This window comes from Grammomys surdaster, unplaced genomic scaffold (genome assembly GCF_004785775.1).
Source record: "Grammomys surdaster isolate TR1022 unplaced genomic scaffold, NIH_TR_1.0 371, whole genome shotgun sequence".
Lineage (NCBI taxonomy): Eukaryota > Metazoa > Chordata > Mammalia > Rodentia > Muridae > Grammomys > Grammomys surdaster.
Window position 1 is genome coordinate 6262982 of NW_021604790.1, and position 22115 is coordinate 6285096.

A 22115-nucleotide genomic window follows, 5' to 3' on the forward strand; every position below is an offset into this window, starting at 1 on the left:
TGTGTGTGTATGTGTGTGTTTGTGTATATGTATGTGTGCATGTGTGTGCATGTGTATGTGTGTGTACATGTTGTGTATGTGTGTGTTTGTGCATATATGTGTGTGTATGTGTGTATATATATATGTGTGCTATGTGTGTATATGTGTATGTGTGTGTATGTGTGTGTGTGTGTGTGTGTGTATCCATAGGATTGGGATAAGACACAAAGAACAAAATGATTCTTCCAGTCTTGGCTATGCATGTCACCCATTCTGTCCTGCTGGCCCCTGGCCGTAGCCCCCATTACTTACACAATGCTACCTACATTCTCTATCTTGGAATCTCAGCCTTTATCACGGCAGTTCCCAACCTGTGGGTCGGGACCCTTCCACAGGAGTCACATAGCAGATATCCTGCATATCAGATATTACACCACAGTTCATAACAGTAGCAAAATTCTTACGGTTGGGGGTCACCACAGCACGGGGAGCTGGATTAAAGGGCTGAAGCACTAGGAAGGTTGAGATCACTAACTCTGTTACTCTGGGAGTGACAACAGCACTCTCTCCCTTCTAGCTAATTTCCCGGGCACAGTGATTTCCCTCTTGGGCTGATTGGCTATTCTTCCCACCTCATGCCAGGACCCTCAGGATGCCCTGGGTGGGTGGAGGGGGAGCTATCACTGGATCTGCCAGGACCCTGAGGATGCCCTGGTGTGGGGGGTGGGACTATCACTGGATCTTTTTGTCTCTCTTCCTAATGTGGTCACATTGAAAACTCTCCTTTTCCCACACTTTTATTATTAATTTATCCTTTTAATTGGCTTATTGAAGATGGCTAGCTAGGGCTGAAAGGATGAAGGCTCTGGCAGTAGGAAAAGCCAGCAGCAGTGTCACCAACGGACAGGGACAAAGAAGAGACGTGGATGTACCTTCTGGCTCTCCACTCCAGGACTGTGGAAAGGGGGACAGGAGTGGAGGATGGGAGAAGGATGAGTCTCTGGTGCTAATCCCAGCTTCCTGTTGGGATTGTCCTCGACTGCTGCATAAGACCTATCTTCGGATGTCACAGCTGTGGAAATAGATCTCTCCTCTCACCTGTTTTTACGCAATAGACACTTCACTAACTTCCTGTCGGAAGAATGCATGCTTTGGAAACAGAAGACTGTTGTAGACTCTAGTACTGGACTGCCCATCTCTAAAAGGGCAGTGAGTGGCTCACCTCAGCCAGGAATTCAGCAAATCTGCAGGGAGAGGTGAAGAGCCCCAGGCATTCTGGGCCAGAGTCCCAGCCTGTTCTGTAAAGTTGCCCAGGGTCGGCCAGATCCCCTCCAGAAACCACTGGGTCCTTCGGATTCCCCTCTCCTACGCATGACTGACTCCGCCCTTCTTACTGACTCAAACATTCATGCCTGGTCCTGTACATTTTATTCTTGTGGGATGAGGAAACCAAGTCACCCCAGCTTCTCACTCAACAGACATGGGTTCTCCCAGGGTTAGCGCCAGCACCAGGTGCAGGAAGGATATGGCCAAAGCCTGGGGAACTCCCGTACAGGGGCCTCCCAAGGTGGATTGACAGAAGTGAGACCCCCCACAAGCCGGAAGAAGAGGAGGCCAGGGCGGAGACTTGGACTGTTTCCTAGGCACCGGACGACCTGGGCTGGGCGGGTTGGTGTACTCTTGGGAGGAGCCCTCCCTGGCGTCCCCAGAGCTGCCAAGGTAACTAATGTGCTAGGGCATGGCCTCCCTTGGGAGTGAGAGCTGGAGTGATGCCCCAACACAGAGAGCAGCCCCTACGGTGAGGCCTGGGCACAGCTTACTGTCTTAAATGGGGCAGCGGGAGTCAGGGAGAAGACTGTGGAGCTACGGTAGCGGTAAACTCTGGGGTGGGTACGGGATGGTGGGAAGGGAGGTCCCTAACCAAGAGGAAGAGAGTGGACTTGGAGGAAGGGGGTCATGAGGTGCAGAGACACTGAGAGGGAAGTGGGGGACTCCTGACATGACCTACCCTCATCTACTTGATTTGGCTGAGTCTCCCCACCCATGTCCCCAGCCCTGGGTGACCCTCTTGCAGCCCTTTCCTTGGACAGTCCTGTCTCCTCAGCCTCAGCATAACCGAGTCAAGGAAGGTAACAGTCCTGGGTCACTCTCCTGACTCCCTTCTAACACTCGTACTTGGGGCCTTCCTTCTTCTGCTGGTTACATCCTATAATAAGTAAGGTCGGGACTGGGCCCGGGAGGAAAGGGGCTGTGTGGGGCGCTGGTAGGCCTGTTGAAACCCACTCCTCAGACCTGCTGGAGCTGATGCTGCTGCAGAATGCACAGATGCACCAGCTGCTACTGAGTCAACTGGTGGCAGATGCTCTGAACCCAGGGCCAGAGTGGCCCAGCCCACAGGTAGGTAAAAGTGGGGCCCAGGGTGGGACTCTATATGAGGGTTCCCCACCTGGAGACAAAAAACAGAGGAGAGACTAGCAGGAAGCTTGCCTGCACCCCTGTCTGCCTGAGTCTCTTTGGCATGTACTGTTTGTCAAGGATTGGTCAGCTTCCAATAGGAAGGGAGTTACCGAATCTCTGCTACCACCCACCTCTTGCCCTCAAGGGTTTCCTTCTGGATATTTCCCTGTGTCCCTCAGGCCCCAGGGGGGCAGTAAGGGGTGTGAGGTCTGAGAAAAGAGGAACCAAAGGAAAGGGGGCTCTAGGAAGCCCGGAGGGGTTCAGGGAGGAGGTAAATCCTGAGGTAGGTCTAGACCCTGAGTTGCGGCTGCTACCTCTCACCCCGAAGTCCTCTGAGGCTCTGAGAAGAGTATCTCCCTTCCTTGAGGGGCCCTAAAAGATCCAGGAACAAGGGCAGATTTGTAGACTTCTGGTACCGGCTCCTGAGTCACTGGGACTCTTTCAGTCGGTTCCGCATTACCTCATTCCCTCCTGTTAGCTCTGATGCTCTTAGCTGAGCGGCATAGCCTCTTACAGCTTCTCCTCTCTGCATAGTAATGGGGTGGGCGTCTCCAAGGAGCCTTGCTTGCATGTAGCTCACTGAACAGTAGCCTTTACCGTGAGGTGGTGATTATTTGTGCAGACAGTAGCTGAGGAGGTGGAGTGCTGGAGGCAGGGAGGGCCAGGCCTGAGTCTTCAGCTGCCCTCTTCACTTTGCACAACCCCCAGGTCCATACTGACAGCCGCGAGGAGCAGATGGAGGAAGAGACGGAGACGCAGGAGCAAGAGCCTTTGGTCTTCCACCATCACTACTTGCCTTACCCAGTGATCTCCTTGGGCCCCATGCCACTCTGGCCATCCTCTTTCCTCCCTATTTCCCCACATCAGCCTCCCTGGCAGGGTGCTGCCAGGATTCAGCACCAGCGCCCTGCCTCCAGGCAAGGGGAGGCGTAAGTGAGAAGGGAGGGGGCGTGGCCAGGGCGTGGCCAGGTTCCCCATATAGGTCGAAAGGAATTTGGAGGTAAAGCCTCAGATGTCATCCTGAGCCTCTGAAGGGGGTCTTTCCTTTCTCTCTCCCATCTCAGGAGAGATGTGCCCCCACCCCCACCCCCCAGTGCAACAGGGACTGTTGGTGCAGATGTACCTCCCGCTTCAGGTAGGGGCTGGGTGGGTGGGCAGTGAGGCCTGACCTGGGGCAGACTAAGATGTCAGAAGGGCCATGTTCCCTGTGGATGGGAGGCGGGCGCGGGGGTTGGGGGGTGTCTGCCAACCACGACTCCAGGGCCTGTCTTGTCCCATTCTATGTTCACCCTTGGGGTCTAACAAGGCAGGAAGGAACAAGCTGAGGGTTCTGTCTTTCTAGACTATTATGATGCCGAGAGCCTGCCATGAAGACAGATGTACATCAGGTCTCGTCAGCTTCTGCACAGGGCTGCCCCAAACCCTGGAGCAACCCTCCACCCATGCTGGCCCTTCTTGCCCACTCTGTCCCCGGCAAGCCCTCTCCTCAGGCTCTCTACTGCCACCTTGTGCTGGCTGTTCTGGAGTAAAGGCTCCTTTAAGCCCAACCATGACCCAGAAGCCACGGAAAACCAATTGATCCGCCGTTTCCCATCTGGACCAGAATAAGGCCCTGATACCAGAGCCCAGCTGGTCTCTGCCCCTCTCTGGGATGATGAAGGCTGTGTCTTCACCCCTGGGCCTGTAACAGGGGAAGAGAGAAAAGGATAGCTCCTATCTCCAAACTCCTTAAGACTCCCGGAGAGCAGCATGGACCGAGAGGGGCCCAGCTCAGGAGGCCCCTGCAGCTGACTCAGCTCCGTTGAGCCTTCTCTCATTGATGACAGAAAGGAGAGTCAGCAACAGCATGAGGTCCCCCGGGTTGGGTGTGAACAGAATGTCTTTCACCTCATGAGACCTCAGGAGGAAATAATTTGCTTCTAATGGTGTGGGTAGATATCTGGGATCTGAGATGCAGAGGCTCCAAAAAGCCCTGGGAAAGAGCAGGGGGTGGGAAGAGCTGAGGAGACACTGGTTGTGAACAGGTAACACTTAATACATTCCCTGGTATAAGTGTTGACTGTTATCCCAGGAGCAGTCATGGCGCGCACAGGGTGAAATCCAGGTATTTGTATTGAGGCTATAAAAAAGGAAATGTCTCAGAATCTTCTGCTGCTGCCACAGTCCTTCAGCCAGTGCTGAACCACACCTTGAAGGCGCCATGTTGAGTTCCGGTAACCACCAGGGGCCTGGCAACCTTGGTTCACACGGGACGTGCCCGGAAGGCTCGGGGCAGCCTCCGCCAGGCAGCTAGCACTCCGTAAGTGCCTGTCCGCCTCCTGTGCCAGTGCTGACCGAGGATAAAGCATAGCAGGACGGACGTCACAAATAAGAACAGCAGTATTGACACCACTACGATGATAATGACCATCTGGTTGTCCTGCATCGGCTCTGGGGAGGCAAGAGACAGTAGTAGTCTCAGAGATCATCAGATGTTAGGGCCCCGGGAGTCTGTCCATCATCACTTCCTACCCATTCATACATTCCACAGTCAGCCCAGTAGCAGAGAGTAGTGACCTAAGGTGTCTGCCTCCAGAGTGACGTCTAAGAGGAAGGTGGCCTATGCTCTAGGCCATCAGGCAAAGCCACTACCCTTCTCTTCCAGCAGCCCTTGACACCAGTCCCCTGACAGACACCAGTATACAGTGACCGGGTACCACGGGATGTCGTGGCCAGCCAGCCTTCTCATTGTAGAAAGGAGTCATAACTAGAGAGAGCTCACTGCCACAGTCAAAGCTACCCAGCTCAATAATGGCCGAGCCAGCTGGTTGAGCTCTTCTGGCTTCTGGAAAAGTTAGTGTTCAGCTTGGAACTTGGAAAGAGACCCAGGGAATCAGGGTATATGAGGGAGCCCTCAGGACTGTATGTGCACATCAGACCGTCTAGGAGTGGGAGTCGTGGGTTTTCTTTCCCCGTGTTGCCAAGAAGTGCTACCTCTGACCCTCTCAGCCAACAGGGTCTCCTTACCATAGACTTCAAGGATCTGGGACTCTGAGGTGCTGCGGATGATCTGCCCGCCATGGGGTCGTAGATCCAGCTCGGCCTGGCAGGAAAAGTTGAGACCATCCTTTTTCAGAGCTGTACTGTTGAATGTGGCTGTAGCCTCTTGGGGGACAGTTTCAGCTCCCCCAAAGGTCTGGTTCTTTAGGGTCTCCCTGCCACGGAGCAGGGAGAGGGTGAGGCTCTCCAGGGGCTTCACAGGGGACACCTTGCACTCAATGGTGAAAGTTTCACCCACAAACACCCGAGGGGGCTGCAGCTTCAGTATGACCTGAGCTGGAGGCTCTGCAGGAGACAAAGGAGGAAGGCCAGTCAGGATGGAACTGTTTCCCTGCAGGTCCAGCCTGGCTAAGGCCCATCTCCTGGTATCCCAGATCCCTAGCTAAACTTGAGAGAGTAAGTGAACTTGGCCCACTCACTGGAAGAGGGAGGAAGAGGAAGTGTATAGTAGAGGGTGTGCCGGGTGCTAGCTCTGCAGACATGGTTTAGAAAATAGAAAGGGGTCTACAAAGAGAAGATGCAGAAATGGTACAGCCGGGCTGGAGAGATGGCTCAGCGGTTAAGAGCACTGACCGCTCTTCTAAAGGTCCTGAGTTCAATTCCCAGCAACCACATGATGGCTCACAACCATCTGTGGTGGGATCTGATGACCTCTCTGAATGTACACAATATAAAATAAGTAAATCTTTCTTTAGAAAGAAAGAAAGGAAAAAGAAAGAAAGGAAGGAACGAATGAAGGAAGAAAAGGTACAGTCAATTAGAAGGTTATTAAAAAACATCTGGGGCTGGGGAGCGGTATCACACACCTTTAGTCTCAGCACTTGGGAGGCAGAAGCAGAGAACTCTGTGAGTTTGAGGCCAGTCTGATCTACAGGGCTAATTCCAGGACAGGCAGGACTACACAAAGAAAGCCTGTCTTAAAAACAAAAACAAACAAACAAATAAAAAATCTGGGCCTGTTTCCGTCCTCTCTAGATACTAAGCACAAATTTCAAATTAAACAGCTGGGTGTCTGTGTTGTGAGCATCTGGAAGGCTACACGTGAGGAACTGACTGAGCTTCCTCATGATGCTGGGACAGGAGTCAGGTTCGCCTTGCTTCTCCAGTCAGATTGATGACCAATATAATTCCAGATTGACTGAATGAGGACTATGGTGGTACCCTAATTCCCTTCTAAATTAGAGGGCCTCTCCTCCACTCACTCACCTAGGATTTAGGACATCTTTCTATTCTTTGACCCATCAGTGTCAGTAATGAGTTGCAGGGAAACACTTGGAGCTAAGCCGAGAGACTCCTGGCCTACCCTGTGTATGGTATGCAAGGCTCACGAATTTGCCACAGGTCCTGGGAGGAACAACGAGAATACTGCACAGCACCTCCACTTTCCCCCACGAAATGAGGGAGCTACTAGAGAAGGCTAGCTCTTCTGATCGATCTACTTCCTCCTTGTGAGTGTTCTGGTAGCTGAAGTGGGGTAGGAAGTGACGTCAGGATCTGTGCAAACCTTGGCTGGACTGACCTTCTTGGAGCAAGGGTCAAAACCTGCAGTTTGCTTCTGAGGTACAGGACTCATAGAGTCCAACCAGGGCTGTAAGCAGATCCTGAGCCCACAGACCAAGGGAGATGAGTCCCATGATGAGACCCAGGAGAAGTCACTGAGCAGTTAGTGTGTAGTAGTGGCAGCAGCTGTAGTAGACATGGGCGCTGTGCTAGGGGATAGAGCCTCACGCAGATACTCACGGTATATCCTGATGTTGAAACTCTGCGAGTGCTGCTTTCCCGAACAGGTGAAATGGCAAATGAAGACCGTGTCACTGGAGATGTTTGAGACTAGGAACTGTTTCCATTTGCCTTGAGGGTGCTCTTCCAACATTATCTTACTCATGGAGGTCTCCAGACCACCCGATTCTGGGGCTGCACAGCTGGTGCTACAGTTGACTTTCCAAGACTCTGTTGCTTCTACTATCTGCTTCTCGGACCATACGTAGACCTCAAAGGCCTTCTCACCAGACCCTGTAAGACCAAAAGCACCAGGCAGCAGATGTCGCTGACGTCTGCCCTTGAGGCTCTCTTACCAGTGGTTGTAAGTAAGGCCCAAGGGGATAGGTCACCTTTGGTCGGTCCCTTTGTTCCATTCCCAGGTCCCTTTCCTCCAGGCCCTTTATCAGTCAGCCCTAGGTCAATCTTCCTTAAGCCTACTTTTGGCTTCCGTAAGCCCCTGTACAATGTTCCCTCTGTCATGAAGACACCTCTGAGAAGGGAGATAAAGTTCTGAGCTCACATAATCATAGAAAACTGCCAGGATGCTCTTTGGATGGTGGTAAAGTTCCAGGGAAAGAGAATAGAGGTAGTGGAGGGACTCCGTTTTTAATAATGTCGCTAGTAAAAGATAATGTTATTGAGGCAAAGACGGAGGGAGGAGTGAACCCTGCACGTGTTGTGGGAGCATGGTCCAGATAAAGGGAACTGCTGGCTCATAGACCTGCCATTGGGAGCATGCTTCCATGAAGCAATGGAGAGCCAAGATGACCAGACCTTAGCTAGGGAGAGGAATGTTAGAAACGAGACCAGAAAAGCAACAGACCACCATGAAAAGGACCTGTTGCATAAAGACTCATAATTTATGTTGATGCTCCGTAGGCACCATTGGAGCCGGGACATTCAGGCCGGGCCTGAGTTTCTCATGTTTCTCTTTATGGTGACCACACAGCCCTGTGCAGGACAGACATTTGGGATGTACCTGGTGTAAGACAATAGGACCCTCAGTGTTCGCCTCCATTCTCTGAGGACCATGAAGGTCCTAGGTCCTGGCCAGCAGGACTACACATGGTTTGTGCTTTCTCCCCCCAACCCCCACGCAGCCCACTCAGCTATCTGCTAGTGACATTCAATTCAGTGGCAAAAGAGGGGCTTTCCATGTAGAAAGTGCTGGATTTGAACTCAACGCTTGCTGTACAACAAGTCAGACGACTTATTTCTGTGCACCTCAGTTTCTCCACTTGTTAAGAGGGCTCATGTGCCCTCCCCTGGGTCCTGAGTGCAATCAGGCTTGAAAGCATTTGGCAGGTTGTCGAAGACACAGGACACTCAGCACATCGAGGCCGTGTTCTCCCAGGTCTCCATGACCCATTCAAATGGCTTTCATTTTCATTTTGTTGTCCTAGTGAGCGCAGTGGTGCCCTCTATGGTCCACTAGGCCCCTTCGGCACGCTGCCTCATATTTACTTAGACCCTGGCATCCCTTCCGGAGTCTCCCGTTTACCTACTGCTCACCACCCAACCCTGGTAGCCTGTCACATCAACATTCATTGATGAATGTTACATCATCATCCTCAGATCTCTGAGTTTGTTCCCTTTAGTATCCAAAGGGCCATGGTCCTAGTCCCTAGCCCAAGGCCAAGAGAAACTAAAGCCAGGCTGACACAGTCTTCCTCACCTATGAAGAGGCCCCTGTGGCCAGGATGTCCCCTTCCCCAACCCGATGCCCAAGGAATATCAAAAACCCCCCACCCTAAGATGCCACGTGCTGGGAACCCTGGGGGCCAGCAGCTTACCTGGGCTGCAGAGCAAGACAAGAAGGGTTAGAGACAGGCTCCAGCAAGCAAAAGAAGACATCTCAGGTGGGGTCTGTGGGGTCTGTGGGCTTCAGGGGCACAGCTGACGGCTGCCTGGAGGGTTAGGGAGAGATGTATGCTACAGGTCAGGGAGTGAAGCCTGGAGCTCCGGACTGAAATCCGCAGTCTCCTCTCCCAGTGAGCTCACTTCCTCTGATTATCTGAGATCAGGAAACAATATGCACAGACCAGCTCCCAAGCCTTCAGGGCCTCAAGAATTCAGGCAGAGGAAGCTGGGAAGCAGCAGATAAGCCGGGGTGTAACACGGTTCTCCCACATGGCATGTTCCCTGTGCAGGGTTAGGGAAGCAGTGCTATGGAGCTCACGTACAGGGAAGTGTGTGTGCATGCGTGAATGTGTGCAAGTGTGCATGCACTTACATGTGTGTGTGTGTGTGGGGGGGTGTGTACATGGAATTTCTATTGCCATACATGGGGCAGAACGAGGCCTCCTTTTGTTCAGATCTGGGGAACTCTGAATTCTACCAGGCCTCTTTTGGAGTTATCTCTGGGAGACAATAACCAAAGTTAGAGCACAGTCACATAGCAATCTCTTGCTACTGCCATGAGTATATCGCATACCTTAATGTCTCCCTTAGTTTCCCGGAGAAGCCTAGCCCTAACTCAGCCAACGCAGGGCTCACACAGGGCTCAGAGATTGCAAAAGGGCAGCCCACAGTAGTCTCCTGTGGCCCAGGAGGTCCCAAATCCTAGGCTCTTTCCTGGGCTTGTCAGTTAGTGCCTTCCTGTCCATCTGCCTACTCTAGGCAGAACCTTGGTCTTACTAATCTTCCGGGCAGGCTTTGCCACAAGCAGTGAACTTTGGATAGAAGGCCTTCCCAGGTGACACTGTGTTGCCATATGGCCAACCTTCCTCTGTCTGTTCTGTCTTAGAACCTGAGGGATAGGCAGGGCAAAAGCAGGTCTCCTTGCTTTCCCGGTGAAATCCTAGAAAGGGCCTATCCAAAGGAAGCCCCAGGGTTTTGAGGGCTCATTATCTGAGCTCAGGAAGCCACGTGCAAGGCCAGCTCCCAGACCTTTGTGCCTTCCAGATTTCAAGTAGAAGAAACCTCGATGGCTCAAGCTGTGACCCAGATGCCTGGGTTGGAGTGCACTGTGACATCCTGTCCTTCCCACAGTGCTGAGTAGTGACTGCTGTACACAGCTGTCTAGTGCAGATGTTATCAGCCTTGATCAAGGGAAGTCCCCGAACGAGGCTGTTTGGGCTCTGAGATCCTGCCAGAAGGTGAAGAAGATCGAGTAAAGAGAGAAAAGAGGGAGAAGGGAGTAGTGGGGTGGGGTGGGGTGGGGTGGGAATGGGGTGGGAGTGGGGTGGGAGTGGGGATAGGAGTGGCTGATTGCACATTAGGTTGATAGAGTCCTGGAACAGGGGATTGACCGGCTTCGAGGGCTTTGGGTGGTAAGATGGGGACTGGCCTCCTCTGGGTAATAACAATGATAATGTGATAATATACAGCAACACAGACAGACAGACAGACAGACAGACAGACAGACAGATGGACAGATGCTACTTAGGGAGGGAAGGAGTTGTTTTTTCATTTTTGGGGGTGTTGGTGACTGAGATGCTGCAGTTTCATGCTAGGCACGTGCCAAGAGCTGCATCCCCAGACTCTTGATGCTTTTCCTTTTTTGAGACAGGGCCCCACACAGTGGTCCACACTGGCCTTGAGCTCACTTTGTAGTTCAAGTTCAGAGAAATTTGCCATCAGGTGGTGTGAGCATCGTAGTGTGTCCATGCAAACCTAGATGGTGCAGGATACTACCTACTTCGTATGCATAGTTGTGTGTGCTATATTTGAATCCTGCTGCAGCACGGTAGTACATTAATGTCACTAGAAATCTAGGAGCGATCCATCGTGTTACTGTGCCTCGATGATTATGCTACGCTGTCTCTACACGGTACGAATTTTATAGCTCCAGTGTAATCTTCTGAGACCTCTACTGCACATGTGGGTTGTCATGGATGGAAATGTTGTCTTGGAGCATGTGACTCTACTTACCTACTTCAGGCTGGTCACTGTCAAAGCACTCTATAAGTACTAACTACTACTCCTAAATTCTACAAGCTCAAGTATTACCACTGTTCTCATCTCCTAGAAGGAGAAACTGAGGCACAGAGAGGCTAAATGGCTCTGCTAAGGTCACATACCTAGGGAAAGATGAAGTCCCTATGAGTGGCAAGCAGCTACGGTAGCTGATTGAGCTCATCAGAGGTAGGACAGAGGAAGCCACTGTGAGGGTCAGAGTCTCCCGAGACCTTTGGGAGGGACATGCAAGGCAGCAGAAGGCCAGAGGAAACTTCCAGACAGGGCCCAAAAAGAAAGCAAGTAATCATTAGCAGAGCAACCATGGAAACACAGCAGGTTTATAAAAAGAATGATCATACCCCAGAAGGAGAAGGGAGGCTGAGGGGAGAGGAGTGGGGACTGGGAAATGGGAGGTGTCTTAGGGGTAGCTTCATTTTGTAAGATTGGTTCCAAATATAACTTGCAGAACAATGTGAACATGCTTGGCTGCAAATAAATAAACAAATGGGCACACACAACATACCTTATATGTATAGTACCACCATTAAAAAAATAAAAATAAGCCAGGCGATGGTGGTTCATGCCTTTAATCCCAGTACTTGGGAGGCAGAGACAGGCAAATCTCTGAGTTTGAGGCTAGCCTGGTCTACAGAGCAAGTTCTAGGACAGCCAGGGCCACACAGGGAAATCCTGTCTCAAAACAAACAAACAACAAACACAACCAACCAATAAATAAGTAAAATAAAACAAAATAAAATAAAAATGAACCTTGGCTGTGGTGGCGCATGTCTTTCTTTAATTTCAGAACTTGAGAGACAGAGGCAGATGGATCTCTGAGTTCAAGGCTAGCCTGATCTACAGAGTGAGTGCCAGAATAGCCAGGGCTACACAGAGAAATCCCAGCACCACTTGGATGGCTGAGACAGGTGGATTGCAAATTTGAAGCTAGTTTGGGCTACTGTCAATGCCTCTACCCAATAATAAAAAGTAAAGACTATAAATAACATATGTCATAAAATATGGAACAAAGTAAACAAAATCTCAGAAAAATTGGCTTTACAGACTTAGTTTGAGAAGAAATGACAAGTCTGAGGGTGTGGGTTCCCGGGACAGCTCACTGAGAGGATAAAGGCGCTTGCCACCAAGCCTGACAACCTGAGCTTGATCCCTGGGACTCACACGTGAGGACTGATTCTCACAAGCTAGCCTCTGACTCCTCTATGTGGGCTGTGGCATGCCTGTGCCCCAGAAATAAAATGTAATGAAATATACAAGAAAGATCACTTCTTTCCCAACTGATAAACAGATTCAGTGAAATCCCAGTGAATCCCAATAAGGTTGTTTATGGAAACTGAAAGCTGATTGTGAAGTGGAGGCATGAGAGGTTCAAGATACACAGGAAGAAGAAGAGGGGCAACTTTCTCTTTGAATATTGAGATTTTATATAAAATATTAATATGGGTGTCAGATCAACTAATTGGTCCTAGTTTCTAGAACCTAGAAACACACCTGTGACTAATTCAGACTATGGTGACACTGGATGGCTTGGTTAGAAGAAAAGTCTGAGCCGGGCAGTGGTGGCACATGCCTTTAATCCCAGCACTTGGGAGGCAGAGGCAGGTGGATTTCTGAGTTTGAGGTCAGATTGGTCTACAGAGTGAGTTCCAGGACAGCCAGGGCTACACAGAGAAACCCTGTCTCGAAAAAAACAAAAACAACAAAAAAGAAGAAGAAGAAGAAGAAGAAGAGGAAGAAGAGAAGAAGAAGAAGAAGAAGAAGAAGAAGAAGAAGAAGAAGAAGAAGAAGAAGAAGAAGAAGAAGGAGAAGAAGGAGAAGAAGGAGAAGAAAAGAAAAGTCTGTTGTGTGAGGCTGGGCCAATTGATTAACAGGATGGGGAAGGGGGTGGGGGTGTGGCATCCTCACATCACAACAATGGAGAACTTGATTCCATTTACATTAAGTTCTCATATATGAGGGGAAACGTCATAAACATCAACAAGAAAACATAAGAGAATATTATGTTGTTGAGGTAGGGAATTAGGCAAGACTTCAAAACTGTCAAAATCATAAACAATAGGGGCCGGGGATGGAGCTCAGTGAGTAGAGTGCTTCCCTGGCATGTGCAGGTCCTAGGTTCCATTCCCAGCACCAAAAAATAAACAAACAAATTAAATCGTTGATAACCGAGAATTTCAAAGGAAAGAGGACATTACTTTTAACTCAACAGTAGCCAGGAAATTAAAATGAAAATCACATCTACTAAGTTGGCAGAGGTTAGGAAATCTAAGGTCAAGTTTTAGAGACGTTGTAGGTCAATAACAACTTTTACAATTACTAATGGGAGAGTATATTGGTCCTCTGGGGAACAATAGACTAGACTATTATCCTGTAAAGCTGAACGAAAACAGACATTTTATTTTGCACTTTTATGTGTGTGGCCAGAAGAGGGTATTGGATGCCCTGGAGTTAAGGCAGGATGGTGGGATTCCCATCCTCTGCCAGAGCAGCAAGCACCACTGAGCCATCTCTCCAGCACAGTTCCCCCATCAGATCCAGACATGCCCTAAAAGAACTTTTGTGCTAAGACTCAAGAAACATATACGTCCACTTCCTACAGTCTGTGTGACCTTGGACAAATCATTCAATCTCTTTATGTGTCTGATCCCTCATCTGTCAGAAGCCATAATAGGACAAGCTAATAATTAGCAGTTGATCATCCTGAAATGCTTGCCTCGGATTATTATCTGCGACAAGTGTGCCACATTCAGCAAGGCTATGTTGGACATATTTTAGGAAAGATCCTGCTATTAATATGCTTTTCCTATTATTATTAAACATATATAACAATCACTAAGCAATAGCACTCCCCTTTGGAGCAGATCGATCTCTGCAGACCCACGAAGATGTACTGTCTCGTAGTGATGCTATATAGACAAATAGACGACTTCTTAAGTCTTAATGATGATCCTATAAGAATTCCTAAAATTATATCAATGATTATTAAGCTCTTTTATAGTGGGACTGCTATTAAGTCCCTTTCTGATAGTCAAAACTGCTATGAGAACTTTGCCAGTCTCCGAAGTGTCATCAGTTAACAGCACTTAGTAACCAGACTCTCTCCTACTCAGAGCACATTCCAAGGTGGTTGTAAAACAATTAACCAAGGGTCACTAAAGGGAACTCACAATTTATTATAGGTGCTAGGACAGAAGAAAAAAATATTGCTTGGGTTTATCTATACTCCTAATGGATATGCATGTAAACATTCTCGATTGTAAACTTCTATTTCAATTTATGATTTGAATTTTGGTGTGAACTTGTGATGAACTTTGTAACATGTGATCAGGTACTCTGAATGATGTATAAGACAAAGGGACGTTCGTTAGTGACTCACTTTTCTCTTCCTCACTTCACCCCCCCCCTCTCTCTCTCCTCTTCTCCCTTCTTCCCTGCTTAGAATCTCTCTACTTAGAATTTTTCCTTTGTTAGAATTTTTTCCTTTTTCCACTTAGGACCTTCCCATTTTCCCCCTTAGATAGGAAACTAGCAATAAACTAAAATAACTTCTTTAAGTGTCTTTTCTTCCTGTGACCTCAAACCGACAGACCTAAGTTAGAGCCTGGCAGCTCCTACAGAGACAGATCAAAGCCGTTTCTTAATTCTCTGCTGTCCCTGGGCGGAGGTGTTAGTGGCCAGAAACTGCAGTTTCTGGCCTCAGAGGATCAAACAGATAGCAGGTCAGCTACAGTAGCCTAGTAAGTAAACTTTAGTAATGTAGATAAGAAAGATTTTATTAAACAGCAACCCTAAATATCTCATAAGATATTACCCCAAATCTCGTAAGACCAAGTCTTACCCCTCGCCGACGCTCTTCCAATTCCTATCCCCCTTGGCTGCCTCAAGAAGAACCGACCGACCAGAGGAGAAGAAAGAAGATCACCTTCTCCCCCCACCAAGCTGGGTACAGCTCCCAGCACTCATCTGTAAAATGGGATTAATGATAGTATCTCCTTCGTAGAATTGTTGTAGGAATTAAAAGAGTTAATTTTCCCTCTCTAGATAGAGTCTCCTGTAGAGAGGATTTCTGGGATAGAGTCGGAGGTGAGGGAGATTTGCCCTGGAACTCTAAAGAGAGGTTAACAAGCCATGTGCCACTCATAGAACAGAACAAACGGGTGGTTGCCCTACAAGCTAGTTGGGGAATAATCCCAAGCTTATGTCCTAAGCATTTATTCATATATAATTCTGTCTCCCAGTCATTACTTCGGCGAACTTGGACATGGGTGGAAAGCCGTCAGTTTACAGTCCATGAAAGTTTTACTGACATTTCACCCACAGCCATTGCATTACTGTGCACTACGGTGACAGATATGTCACCGACACCTTCTTACACAGTATGTGTTCAATTTTACAGAAAGAATACAGAGAGGAAAAGAAAACTCCTGAACGTAAGGGAGGAGGAGGCTCGGTGGGAATGCGGGCCACAGCTTTGACAGGTCCCCTGTCACCGACTGGCATTGGTTTCAGGATGAGACCCGCAGTCCTTACTTGAGAGAAGGGGACTGTCCCTTCCCAGGTCATAGCCCATGCGGACTTGGGGGTACAAAGGAGATGGCCCTGTATGACTTTAATCCCAACACTCAGGAGATAGAATCAGGTGGAGCTCTGTGTGTTCCAGGCCAGCTAGGGCTATGTTTCTAAATCTGTAACCTAGAGGGATGCCACCCAGAGTGGGAAAGGAAGGAAGAAAACACAAAACAGGAAACAGTCACTAAGGCGGGGCAGGGATGGTGGGCTGCAGACAAGGAAAACAAATGCTTCAGAAACTTTTAGGGAGGTGCTCCGCTGGCCTGCCCGGCCGGGAATCCCCAACCACTAGCAGACCAGAGTGGGGTGGGGGAGCTGAGTCCTAGAGAGAAGAGACCAGAATTCAGGCTTACTTAACACTCAGGAGTCCCAAAGTTCCATGCTGCTGGGATCCTGGGAGGGGAGCAGGGAAAGCCAGATGCTGTGACTTACCTTTCAGAGGCTCAGATGTTGGCAACTGGGGACCCTGCCGCAATGTGGTTGTGTGTGTGTAAGTTTCTACCAGTTGAACGTTCAACTCTCTCAGAGGTCACGTGTTTCCTGTGCTGTTGTTTCTACACCAAATTAACAGGACTTTAGCTCTACCAGCAGCTTTTCCCACCCGTCATAAAATATACCTAACAAAATTTATTACTTTGTCTGTGGGTTTTTTTTTGGGGGGGGGGTTGTTTTGTTTTTGGCAGAGTCCCCACCACATACAACAGGCTAACCTCAAATTCAGTTTTCCAGCCTCAGCCTTTTGAGAGTTACAGGCATGAGCCACCATGCCTGGCTCTTTAACTATTTTCAAACATCCATCCGTGTGGCTCTTAGTACACTCACAGTGAGTCATCTCCGGGTCTTTTCACCTTTCCAAACTGAAAATCCAGACCCATGGCAGAAATTCTCCATTCCTTCCCTAATCCCTTAGAAACTCCTTTTCCACTGTCTGTCTCTGTGTTTGGCTTCTGCGACTGCTTCGTGTCATTCAGCGACTTCTGGGTTCATCCATGTGGTAGAACATCCTTTTCTAAGGCTAAGGTCAGCCTCCCTGGACACAGTGACCGTCACATTTTTATCAGTCACCTGTCCACAGTTGGACACATGTTACTTCCACTTTCTGGCTGTTGTAAATGATGTGGCTATGAACATAGTATGCAAATTCCCAGTGTCTTAAAAAAAACTTATTAGCACATGTATTTATTTAGTGTGCACATGTTCATGAATGCAGATGTGTGTGCCGCAGAGAAGCAGAGAACAAGTTAGCTCTCTCCTACCATGTGGGTCCTGAGGGTTGAACTCTCTCTTGGTCATCGGGTTCGATATACACCCTTTTTCGCTGAGCCACCTTGCTGGCTCAAATTCCTGTTTTCAATTTCTCTTTCTCTCTGCTCCCTGGGTACCACAAAGTAAGCATCTCAAATCTTCCCCACGCTCCCTGCCACAATGTTCTATGTCTTCATTGCCCAGGAACAACAGAACCAAGTGACCACTGACTGAAAAAACCCTGAAATCATAACCTAGAATCCTTTCAAAGAGGGCAGGGACCTCCTGGGAGATCCGTAAGTCACTCGGGGACCATCTTGGAAAGACATTGTGGGACTGTGTTCCTTCCTCTTTGCTTCTCAGCTAGAAATGTGGCTGTCTCTTATCCACGAATGCTTCAGCTGCTGCAGAAAGGTGCAATTACATAATACTGCAGAACTACACATTTGAAAGTGGTTAAAGGGTCGGGCAATCTCAGATTCAGTTTTTTGGTAACATACTCCAAAGCTGTGTCGGATGGCCACTCACTGCAAGTTACAGAAGAGTTGGAGTCTTGTTTACTCTCCTTGATGTGCAGTTTCTTGAGGCCTTCGATGGAATGAGCCACCCAATGGTCCTCTGTGATTGTAGTGACACAGAGCACCTCTGGCTGTGTCCTGTACTCCACTAAAACCTATTAATGACTAAGAATCATCACCTAAAATCTCTTCATGTCTGTAGCCTTAACAAGCAAGTCATTTACTCTAGCAGGGTGGTTTTATTTAACGAGCAGGAAGTATGAAGGCTGGGTGCTAGGGGTGGGTCCTGGGAAACCAGCCAGCAAAGTTCATTCAAAAGCAAAGGATCTTGTTTCCAGTAGTCAGTTTCACAATTTATACCAGTTAAAGTTCTGGTTCAGCAAAGTCACAAATTAAATCTTATCAGGAGTCCACAGAATCTTCCAGACTGTGAATGAATGCCAACCAAGAACGCCGGAAGTCTCTCTGGAGCAGTTTCTCTTGGTGCTTTTGTGCCTCAATTTCTTCAAAGCAATTCCCACCAGCACCCTACCAAGATTAGGCTTCTCTGTATAGCCCTGGCTGCCCTGGAACTTAATCTGTAGATCAGGTTTGGCAGAATGCAAAGATCTACCTGCCTCTGCCTTTTGGGTACTAGGACTAAAGTCATGTGCCACAACATCTGGCTTCAAAGTAATTTTAAAGTGTCCTGCCATGTTTTAGAGGCATCTGTTGCAGACATAAATTGGGGTAGATATCTGTATCAGTCAGCATCATATTGTCACAGCAAAACACCTGAGGTATAATATATGTGGGCTTTTTTATGTGTATAGGTCTGTGTACAACATGCAAGCCTGGAGCCCACAGAGGCTTGAAGAGGGCATCAGATTCCCTGGAAATGGAGTTACAGGTAGCTGTTAGCTGCCATGTCGGTGGTGGGAATTGAACCCTGGTCCTTTGGAAAAGTAGCTAACGCTCTTAACCAATTATCCATTTCTCTAGCCCTGGTGATCAAACTTAAGAGAGAAAAAGAAATATTTAGTTCAGATTTAGAGGTTTAAAGTCCTAGATGGGAGGAGGGGTGGCATTGGTTTAGCTTCTAGGAAGGGTGGTCTATAGCAATGGTGGACACATATGGTGGAAAAGGGAGTCACCCCTCAAGCCACTAAGCAAAGTCCTACAGTCTCTTTTGAGATGGGAAGGACAGATGGGATGTTTACACATATCCTGTACGATAAAGACACATTTGCATACTATACTGTGAAGAGCAATTGGGACATCTATGCTATCACTGGCTTAGCCTGGGTACATTGTTTATTCTGAGTTGACCCCCTTTATCCCTTGGTGGATAGAGAAGTCATCTTAGTTAGGATTTCCATTGCTGTGATGAAACACCACGACCATAAAGCAAGTTTAGGAGGAAAGGGTTTATTCAGCTTAACACTTCCAGATCATAATCCATCATTAGAGGAAGTCAGGACAGGTACTCAAGCAGGGCTGGAGCCTGGAGGCAGGAGCTGATGCAGAGGCCATGGAGAGTGTTGCTTACTGGCTTGCTTCCCCTGACTTGATCAGCCTGTCTTCTTATAGAATCTAAGACCACTAGTTCAGGGATGGTACCACCCACCATTGTCTGGACCCTCCCCCCATTGTTCAGTAATTAAGAAAATGCCTTACAGCTGGATCTCATGGAGACATTTCCTCAACTGAGGCTCCTTCCTCTCTGATGACTCTAACTTTTGTCAAGTTGACACACAAAACCAGCCAGTACAACTGAGCCTTTGTCACCTTGACACACAAATATCACCATTAAGCCACACACACATCCCTTTCTCATTCATCTCCAAGATCTCACATTAAAATCATAAATAACTTTAAAAGTCCCACAGTCAGCTGGGCAGTGGTGGCGCATGCCTTTAATCCCAGCACTTGGGAGGCAGAGGCAGGTAGATTTCGGAGTTCGAGGCCAGCCTGTCGAGGCCAGCCTGGTCTACAGAATGAGTTCCAGGACAGCTAGGGCTACACAGAGAAACCCTGTTTTGAAAAACAAAAAAAAAAAAAAAAAAAAAAAAATCCCACAGTCTTTACAAATTCAAGTGCATTAACATTTCAATCTTTTTAGAATACCTAATCTCTCTAAAAATCCAAATCTCTTTTAAAAGTTCAAGGTCTTTCAGCTTTGGGGATCTGTAAAAATCAAAATTAATTAAATATCTTCTTCAAGAGGGAAGAACCGGGGCACAGTCACAATCTGAATCAAGTAAAACTAAACTCCAACAGCATAAATAATTCAAGGTACAATGTCTGGAATCCACACATAATCTTCTGGGGCTCCTCCAAAGGGCTCAGGACACTTCTCCAGCTCTGCCCTCTAGCACACAGCTTGTCTTCCAGGCTCTGGCTAGTTTCACTCCACTGCTGCTGCTATACTTGGTGGCAGCCTCCATGGTACTGACATCTCCAAAACTCCTGAAGTCCCTTGCTGCAAACTGGCTGCACTTTCACCAAAAGCCTGTCGTAGGCTCTCTTTCTGGCATCATGCTTAGACATCTTTGAATAACTCATTCGGTCTTGGATATTCAATTGCACTGAGGCTGCACCTTCATCAGTGACCTCTCTCGGTGCCAAGTCTCAGCTGCTCGATAAGACCCCTTCATCCTTTCAGAAATGGTACCACCTGGGTGACTTTTACACATCCCCCAAGTCCAGTTTACCACAAGGTATAACCTTGGCCGCCTCTGGAACACAGCTTCTCTGAGCTCTCAGTAAATATGTCACCTCATCTTAACCACCGCTAATTTCTTAGCTCCAGATAACCAACATTAATTGTCCCAGGAACACCAAGGTTTTGCTTTAATAGTTCTGGTATCTTGTTAATCACAGCTAATTCTTCAGCCACAGCTAACCAGAACCACAGAATCGTAAATCAAAATAGGAAACAGTCCTGATAGAGTCTTCCCTCTGAAACTTCACAAGCCAGGCCTCCATTCTCTGCACTGTTCTCAAAATTATCTTCCAAGCTCCTATAGAACCTTCCATTGAGGTTTCAACAACCAATGGGTTTTTCTAGCTTGAAGTTCTGAAGTCCTTCCACAATCCTCCCCAAAACATGGTCAGACCTGTCACAACCATATCTCACTACATTGGTACCAACTTGTCTTAGGGTTTCTATTGCTGTGATGAAACACCACGACCAAAAAGCAAGTTGGGGAGGAAAGGGTTTATTCAGCTTACACTTCCAGGTCACAATACATCATTGAAGGAAGTTGGGACAGGAACTCAAACAGGGCTGGAACCTGGAAGCAGGAGCTGATGCAGAGGCCATGGAGGGTGTTGCTTACTGGCTTGCTTCCTCTAGCTTGATCAGCCTGTCTTCTTATAGAACCCAGGACCACCAGTTCAGGGATGGTACCACCCACCATGGTCTGGGCCCTCCCCCATTGATCAATAATTGAGAAAACGCCTTACAGCTGGATCTCATGAAGACATTTCCTCAACTGGGGCTCCTTCTTCTTTAATGATTCTAGCTTGTGTCAAGTTGACACACAAAACCAGGTAGTACAACAGGTGAGAGGTGTATACATTGTTTTAGCAGAATAAAGAACTGTCTAATTAAATAACATCCAACTAAACACAAGCAGGAAGCAGAGCAAGGGGTTGATCAGGGCAGAGAAGGCTAGAATTTCACGGTAGACAGGAAATTCACTGGCCAAGAGCCCAAATAACAGGCTGTGGGTCAGTCTAGAATCATGAGTTACACAGATAAATTGTAAAAACATTGAACAAGAGTTTGTTAATAATAGGCACGCAATGGAGTTTGGTAGCTACAGCTGGTATCTGTGTCCTTGTAGGCTCTGTTGAAGGACACAGTGGCACCTGCACTATCGCAGGGGTTCACGGAATGCCCACTTCTAGAATCACCCTCAGTCTACAAGGGACAGGGTGGCGTATATTCTGGTCAATGTTAACTTGTATTGGGAAAAGCTTGTGGCTATGGGGTTGCTTAGAAAACTTATCAGCCAATGAAGGAGCTGGGTTTAGAAAGCCAGGTCCCCGGAGGGAAAGATGGCTCAGTGGTTAAGAGCATTGGCTGTCCTTCCAGAGGAAGCACTCACTGCATCACAACTGTAACCCTATGGGATCTGACACCCTCTTCTGGCCTCAGTGGTTACTGCATCTATGTAGTATACAGACAAAACACCCATATACATAAAACCAAACTGAACAAAAATTGTTAGGGGGGAAAAAAGGAAAGCTAGATCTCTTGGTCTCCCTTGGTCTGGACCCCAGCCTCATTTCAGGGGAGTCCCACTGCTGGGTGTGGAGTAATATCAGCATCCAGGCTGGTACTGAGTGGCCGTACTGATAAGAATCCACTGCAGGACTGGGGGTGAACAGCACACGAGCGCCACCTAGTGGTGGAGAAAGCATCCTGTCGCCACCTACTCTAAAAGGCATGAGAATTACATCTCAGGGTGGCTGTCCAAACATGCCTTTATGTTCAAAGGTGGATTTGGATGCAGATGGGTCCCTGAGAAACAGTGTATTTTGAGACAGGCTTTCACCCTGTAGCCCAAGGTTGGACTGAAATTCACTGAATAGCCTAGGATGGTTTAGACCCCATGGCAATCTTGCCTCAGCCTCCCAAGG

At 48.3% G+C, this 22115-nt stretch overlaps 2 protein-coding genes across 2 annotated transcripts; one reads left to right on the plus strand and one right to left on the minus strand.

The window, feature by feature from the left end:
- The first annotated feature begins 1686 nt into the window (after positions 1 to 1686).
- On the plus strand, positions 1687 to 3999 carry Prr29 (proline rich 29). Its single transcript, XM_028780693.1, has 6 exons — positions 1687 to 1777; positions 2033 to 2108; positions 2270 to 2376; positions 3145 to 3365; positions 3501 to 3571; positions 3779 to 3999. Exons 1-6 carry the CDS (start codon positions 1718 to 1720, stop codon positions 3805 to 3807), a joined length of 564 nt encoding a protein of 187 aa, XP_028636526.1. The 5' UTR covers positions 1687 to 1717; the 3' UTR covers positions 3808 to 3999.
- A 531-nt stretch (positions 4000 to 4530) lies between these two features.
- Positions 4531 to 16256, minus strand: Icam2 (intercellular adhesion molecule 2). Its single transcript, XM_028780607.1, has 5 exons — positions 16156 to 16256; positions 9030 to 9143; positions 7216 to 7488; positions 5443 to 5760; positions 4531 to 4866 (listed from the first exon to the last, which is right to left on the minus strand). The coding sequence occupies exons 2-5, from the start codon at positions 9088 to 9090 to the stop codon at positions 4679 to 4681; spliced, it is 840 nt and encodes a 279-aa protein (XP_028636440.1). The 5' UTR covers positions 9091 to 9143; positions 16156 to 16256; the 3' UTR covers positions 4531 to 4678.
- Positions 16257 to 22115: the final 5859 nt, after the last annotated feature.